The sequence below is a fragment of the Sinocyclocheilus grahami genome, unplaced genomic scaffold (genome assembly GCF_001515645.1).
Source record: "Sinocyclocheilus grahami isolate Dianchi unplaced genomic scaffold, SAMN03320097.WGS_v1.1 scaffold642.1, whole genome shotgun sequence".
NCBI lineage: Eukaryota > Metazoa > Chordata > Actinopteri > Cypriniformes > Cyprinidae > Sinocyclocheilus > Sinocyclocheilus grahami.
This window is the reverse complement of record NW_015505821.1, coordinates 598020-605742: the sequence shown is the minus strand read 5'-3', so window position 1 is coordinate 605742 and position 7723 is coordinate 598020. Positions and strand designations below refer to the sequence as shown.

Sequence of the window (7723 nt, the reverse complement as noted above, 5' to 3'; positions counted from 1 at the left end):
CGAAACACTCACTCCTGTCAGCTTACATATATATATAACCCTACCATGTTTAGTATCTATGAATTAGTATTCGGATGATCTAATTGAGAGTGTATATTGTATGTTTATACCTATGCAACATATTAGTGTTCTAAGAATCTTTATTAGTTTGTGCATCCAAGCGGATTACATGTGCAAATTACCATGCCTTCGAACAAAGGGTCGTAAAACCCTACAGCAATTGCAACCTCCCACTTGAATTAATTATAACTAGTTATGATTAATTATTCATATTTCCCATGAGCTGATTCGTTACACCCGATTCAACATGTTGGGACCGTCGGCGTGAGTGAGAGCTCTGATTGGATGTTCAGTTTAACGAACGAGTCACTGCCAGAGAATTAAAGCGAAAGTGCTGAAAATAAGCACATAAATGAAGGCGGTACAGACAGAAGGCTGTTAAAATGTTACGTGATCTTTCCCAATCATTCTAGTACGCAAATGTTTTCATAACCTGTTGAATCGACGTGAGCCCGACGAGAGCCAACGAGTGGAACACACCAAACAAACTAGCCCGACCGTCGCTCGCCGTCGGCCCGACGTTGGCCAATGGCCGATTGTCGGCTTGGTATGTCCCGGCCTAAAGTAAACACACCTAAACCAGCTCAAATAGAAATTTCAAAGCAGGAGTGTTGGGTAAACTGATACTATATTCTGTAGGATGTTGGCCTTTCAGGAGCAGGACTGGACACCCCTGGCTTAAAGCCTCTGGAATGAGAATAGGGACTCAATGGATCTTCTTCTCTTTGCTTGTTATGAGTTGGTTTTAACCTAAAGCTATTCATAACAACTCCCTTAAAAAAATTAATTAAAATAAAATAAATAATAAATAGACAAATGATGGCAAGTGAAAGTAACGGTAGTCTTAGATACATTTTTTGAATTCTTTTGTCAAGACCAGATTTGAAAACATACTCCATTTTTGCAGTGTTTGTGTTCTGGTGTATACTCTTTCAGTGTGTATAGACATCTATGTTGAGGGATGCACAGCTGAGGCACTAGGGGCAGTCAAGGGCTCAGTCTGTAGGGGGGCGGCTCAGAATAATCTCCTGCAGCAGAACAGCATTGGTCTCTTTCCACTCCCTGAATTTACTTGCAGTGAGAGTGGAGTCAGCCACTACCTGCTCCAAAGTCAGTAGATCTGCTTCTTTAGCCTAAATGAAACAAAGAGAATTATTTAAAATTGGTTGGTTGCATGATAATACAGTGTATTTATAGCAAATTATAAACACAAAATTGCTGAAATTAAAGTAATATTCACTCTATATTACATAATATTTACTAAAAATTACAAAAAAATGTGCTTTATTCATCCAACTGTGTTGGATTTAGTTCTGCCAAATGTCAATAACATCAAATTTCAAATAATATTTGATCAATTTGCAGCTACCACTAAAAATCATAGAAAGACAGTAGAGATATTGTACAAAAGGCCAAGCTTTAATAATGACGCTGGCGCCCTCCACTGGATATTAATTATATTGCAGTTAAGAAAATACTTATCTCTGAATCACCTATTATTTCTGTAATTTCATTGGTTTAAATCAGCAGAACTGAATGTCAATCAAAGACTGTTCATGTTCCGACATGCATCGAAGTTGCGTCAGTTTGTACTGATCATCGTGCTGATCTGGTCCAATTTCTCGCTGATTTTTGTTCATACTGTGTGCGTACATCTTAAAAGTAAGTAGTTAAATACTCTTTTGTGTATCTGTTGTTAGATTGAATTACTTTTATGTTATATTGCAAAACTAAATGGTCGCTAATTCTTTGAAGTTGTCAATGCGCACGTAACCTCAATCACGCATTCATTTCAGCATAAAACACGCTGAATAAGACTTTGAATGCAGCTGTTTTAATATTATGTGGAAATATTTAATTCTGCTTTATTTGATAGGTTTATACATATATTCACTTTAAATCAACTGAGGAAATATACACCTGCTGGACTTATAAATACGTCCAAATCTGCTATTGTATTATTACTTTATATTGTTCAGTTATTACTGTTTCTGCCTCATAATTGTGTATATATATATATATATATATTCATTATTGTTATTATTGTTCATTTATAGAACCACACCCATACTGATGTATGAATCAAAGACAACAGTAAAGGATCTTTTTTTGTGGACATGGACCAAGTGATTTATTGTTCTGCCTGGACAATCTGTAGCGGTTGTCACCTAGTTTAAGAACTGCACCTTACGAACTTTCATACAAAATTGGTCCTTCGAGCCGGATTTAGGCAACTACTACAGCAACACCATGTCCAGAACAAAAAGACAGGCTACCCCAGATTCACCAGTGGTTCGTCCACGTCGACAAGTCATCCCACCAAGATACTTAGATGACTTCTATGTTGATTATGCTGTGCCACATCAGCCACTTCATTCTGATGAACAGTACACAAAGTATGCCACTGGACCTGAACCAGGTGAAAGGCCTGCATTTAAAGAGTTCCCACGTACTGGAAGCGGACCAGAACCAAATAAAGATAGAAGCACTGGATCAAGTGAAAGAAGCTCATTTGTGGAGACATATCAAGGTTTGCCGCAGCCACTGCCACAGCCAAAGCCCCGTACTCGGACTTCTCCAAGGCAAATAATTGATACAGATCAGAGAGTTCTTTCTTCAAGCCCATATACAGCAGCCACTGAGGGCAGGCCAGTTCTGCCTAGAGATCAAGACGATCTTCCTCAGCCCATGAGGGCACTGCCTGTAGATTCACAAGGATACCCTCTGCATTCTCAATCAGTCAGTCACAAAGAGATTGAATATCTCACTGATAACCTAGGAGAACTGAGACTACCAAGCTCTGCAAATCGGCCAACTTCAAGTCATCCCTTCTCTCCTTATGAACCAACTCAAGCCCATGCTAAGCTAGCTCATCAAGAAGATGTTACACATCCTCAACTCGGCATTAGGCATATAGACAGACCCTGTGGTTACTACAACATGGACCACAGAGGCCATAACTATCTGTCCACTGATCAAAGAGATTGCAGACAATCTTCCGCAGCTGTTCAGTTTATGCATCAGGACTACAGCCAAGAGACAGCAGCTACTTATGGGATTTATACAGATCATAGCCTAAACCGCAGAAATGCCAGTTATTTCCCTTCCACTGAACCACAAGGTCATCGGCAACCTTATCATGCTTATTCAGCCACAAGTCCAGTCTATCAAGATGAGAGACTTACTCCACGGGATACATTAGCTCATCATGTACACTATGAGAGACACTCAGACTACTATGATCATCCAGCTCCTATTCCTGCAGACAAACCAAGACTCTTGACCCCACGACAGTATGCAGATTACGCTCAGCCTGAGACATATCAGCAATACCACCCAGTGCGTCCTCCTTCTCCTCCATCTTGTCATGTAGAGCCCTCCTACAGAGGTCCTATCCCCACCATTCCTAATTTTTGCAGTGAGGATCCCAGAGAGTTTGCTCGACTCAAAATTGCACTGGAGAATTTGCTACCTGTTGAGTCTACAGAACGTTTCAAGTACCAAATACTGGTTGATCATTTGAAACAAGAGAATGCCTTGCTCATTGCAGACTCGTATGTCAACAGCAGGTACCCATACACCAACACTATGAGGTCCCTAACTGCACTTTATGGTCAACCACATCAACTCGCGCTACAAAGAATTGCAGAATTGATGGATGGCCCAACGATCAAGAGTGGTGACATTAAATCTTTTAGACTGTTTGCCCTGAAAATACGTGCATTAATTGGAATGCTGGACCAACTTGGAGCTCAGGGATGGACAGAACTCAAATGTGGGTCACACGTTTCACGCCTTCTTGCCAAACTGCCTCATGACCTTAAAGCAAATTTCAGAAGGTTCGTTAACCCCATTCAAATACCAGTTCCGACACTGCTTGAACTCAGTGACTGGCTTGAATATGAGCTCAGAATACAAGAGGACGAGTCACAGTACGCTAGTCATTCAAGCAGAGCCTACTCTCAGCCACAGAGAGACCAGCAAAGAAACTCTAAGCCAGTGCAACGATTTGCTACTGTCTTACATGGTGGTGAACAGAGTAAACCGACAAGTGCTACGACAATCGAGAAGGAGAAACCAAAGAGGTACTGCCCCTTTTGCAACACTGTGCAACATTACTTCAACCAGTGCATTAACTTCAAACTGCTGAATCAAGATCAAGTGGAGTTGTGGCTGAAGTCAAATCACAAGTGCTTTAAGTGCGGCCGTAATCATCAGATTTCACAATGTACCCTTAAAACCAAATGCAAAAAATGTGACGAGACATTTAGAAATACTGCACGACTTCAATGCCAAAGTGAAACATGAAACACAATCTTCAGCAGAAAACAGTTGTCTTGTGAACTCAGAAGTGGAGACACTGTATCTGCACAGACCAACCGCCAGCAGTAAAGTTCTTCTGAAAGTCAGCCGAGTGATCTTGAGAAATGGTGAGAAGCAACTTGATACATATGCCATACTGGATGACGGTTCAGAGAGGACAATGTTACTGTATGAAGCAGCACAGCAACTTGATCTTCAAGGACTACCTGAAGATATAGCCCTCCGTACTGTGAGACAAGACATACGGGTCGTTCATGGGGCGGCTGTTTCATTCTCAGTAGCCTCTGTATCTCAGCCGAACAAATCCTTCACCATTGAAAAAGCTTTCACAGCCAAAGAACTGAGCCTCGCAAAACAAACTTATCCTGTTAAGTTGCTGCAGAAGAAATACAGACACCTACAAGGCCTGCCTATTCCCCAAATGCAGCAGGCTCAACCACTCTTACTTATTGGCTCAGACTACCCGCATTTAATCACAGCTACAGAGCCAGTACGTCTTGGACCTCCAGGTGGTCCTGCCGCTGTGAAAACCAGACTTGGGTGGACTCTGCAAGGCCCCTCAAAGTTCCTTGCCAGTCAGCTCTCACCACAGCAGTGTCTATTAACCTCCACTTTGTCACCAGAAGCAGAATTGTTCAATAATGTACAGAAATTGTGGCAAATGGATACACTTCCATATCGGAGTGAAAAACTGATCACAAGATCAAGGCAAGACACAGAAGCAGTGCAAATTCTTGAGAAGAAAATAATCAGGCTGGCAGTCGGAGACATTCAAAGGTATGCAACACCCCTCCTCTGGAAAATAAATCTTCCACCTTTGCAATCATCTAAAGAAGCAGTAACAGCTCATTTAAGAAGCACAGAAAAGCGCCTTTTGCAGAACACAGATCTTGCATCAGTGTACATTAATGAAGTGCAGAAACTTGAAAATGCTGGCTACATCTCGAAGCTGACACCAGAGGAGACAGAGAAAAGCCATCGCACATGGTACATACCACATCACATTGTTCAACACAATGAAAAGCACAGAATTGTCTTCAACTGCTCATTTAAGCACAAAGGAACAAGCCTAAATGACAATCTCCTCCCTGGCCCTACACTTGGACCAACCCTCTTAGGAGTACTTCTGCGCTTCAGGGAAAATGGCATTGCTATTAGCAGCGATATAAAAGGAATGTTCCACCAGGTGGGTCTGCTGCAGGAGGACAAACCCTTTCTCCATTTCCTTTGGAGAAACTTGGACCAGAGAAGAGCCCCCACTGTTTATGAGTGGCAGGTATTGCCTTTTGGAACAGTCTGCAGCCCCTGTTGCGCAACATTTGCTTTGCAGAAACACGTGTATGATCACATCAAAGCAGAAGAGGATGTGCATGCCTCAGTAGAGCACAACGTTTATGTTGACAACTGGCTGCAGAGTTTTCCATCAGCTGATGAAGCACAGACTCTTGTAACCAAGATGCAGAAACTCCTTTCAGAGGGTGGCTTTGAATTGAGGCAGTGGGCCACCAACACTCCATCAGTAATCGCTCATCTCCCGGATGAGCTGAAATCTGCAAACAGTCACCATTGGTTCACTCAAAGTGGAGCAGACCCACAAGAAATGACTCTGGGCCTACGCTGGCAGTGCTCTTCAGATGTTCTTGGTTACAGATACAAACAACAAGAAAATTCTGTACCAACATTGAGAAACATTTACAAAACCCTAGCAAGCCAATATGATCCATTAGGCTTCTTAATTCCATTCACAACAAGAGCCAAAATTATCATTCAGCGCTTATGGGACAAAAAACGTGAATGGGATGACCCAGATCTTCCCAAAGATCTACTTCAGTCGCATATATCAGCACAAGTGATAAACATGGTGAGACCCAAGTTTCATTTGTTGCTGCGAGATCGAGAGTGGAACCCAAATGACAACAGTCTATACCACGACTCGAACTCAGTGCTGCCCTGACTGGTGCTCAGCTGGCTGCCACTTTCAATCAGTCCTTCCACAGTTAACACGGCAGAGGATGTGAAAATGAATCTGTTAGTTGTGCAGCATCAGTGAGACTTTTAGATTTCAGCAAATACCTTTAGAAAAGAAGGATTTACAGTGAGACTTTCCTGGTATGAAGATAAAAAGGGAAACAGCAGGTGGAGACGGAAATCAGAGTGCTGCCATACAGTAGATGGCAGTGTGGTGACATGACAAAATCTGTGTGCGTGCCAGTGTCCTCTGCAGCTGTGTTCAGGTTATCCAACAAGCTATTTTCAGCATCATACATATCTATATATATAACTGACCATCAAGATTGATCAAGAACTATACTGGACTGACTCCACAACTGTATTGACTTGGCTTCAGTCGGACTCATGCACATACAAAGTGTTTGTCGGAACGCGTGTGGCTGAGATACAAGACCTTACAGACCCAAAAGCCTGGCGTTATTTCAATTCAGAGTTGAACCCAGCCGACGACATTACCAGAGGACTCACTCTCTTTAAAATCTCAGAGCAAAGCCGATGGAATCAAGGTCCACAGTTCTTAACTCAGCCAGTTAGTAGTTGGCCTAAACAGCCACTTGATGTTGTATGCGATGACATTCAAGAACACCGCAGTTCTACTTTCTGTGGAGCATTATCCTCCAGTCAAACTGGTATCCCAGATATCTCTCAATAAAATTCACTTCAAGATCTGATTAAGGCTACTGCTATTTCCCTTCATGGGGCGGCGGACAAAAGTGAACTCTCTGCTGACGACTATTCAGAAGCTGAACAGAACCTTCTGAGAAATGCTTAAATTGAAAACTTCCCAGAAGAAACAGCCCAACTCCAGTCAGGTAAACCTGTATCTCACTCTAGTCGTCTTCTAACTCTTGCCCCAGAGTATGATCACCAAGCCAAATTAGTCAGAGTAGGTGGACGCCTCCGCAGATGTAACCACTTGGACTCAAACACAGTCCACCCCATTGTCTTAGATGCTGCTCACCCTCTCGTAAAGCTTCTGATTCAACATTACGATAACCTCCTGTTACATCCAGGACCCGAGCGTGTGTTCGCAGAACTGAGATGGAAATATTGGATCATAAGAGGCAGAGAGGCAGTGAAAAAACACCAGCGCAGCTGCTTTGAATGTAAGAAATGGCGAGGGAAGCCAAAAATCCCCATGATGGCAGATCTTCCCCAGTCTAATCTTAGACTGTTTCGTCCAGCTTTCTATTTCGACAGGCATTGATTGTTTTGGTCCCTTCCAGGTTAAGTTTGGACGCAGATGTGAAAAACGCTGGGGAATACTGTACAAGTGCCTTACTACCAAAGCGGTTCATATTGTACTTCTATCGAGCATTGACACGGACTC

The 7723-nt window shown here is 42.5% G+C and overlaps 1 protein-coding gene across 2 annotated transcripts in view; it reads right to left on the bottom strand.

Moving 5' to 3' along the window:
* Window positions 1–902: 902 nt before the first annotated feature.
* The window catches only part of LOC107558353 (interactor protein for cytohesin exchange factors 1-like), a 28838-nt gene continuing 22017 nt past the window's right edge, over window positions 903–7723 (bottom strand). Inside the window, exon 11 of one of the 2 annotated variants that reach the window (XM_016242012.1) lies at window positions 903–1193. In XM_016242012.1, coding sequence (XP_016097498.1) covers window positions 1056–1193 — 138 coding nt within the window. In that variant the 3' untranslated portion in view covers window positions 903–1055. The remainder of the gene's footprint in view (window positions 1194–7723) is intronic. The other variant, XM_016242013.1, reaches the window with a different exon arrangement.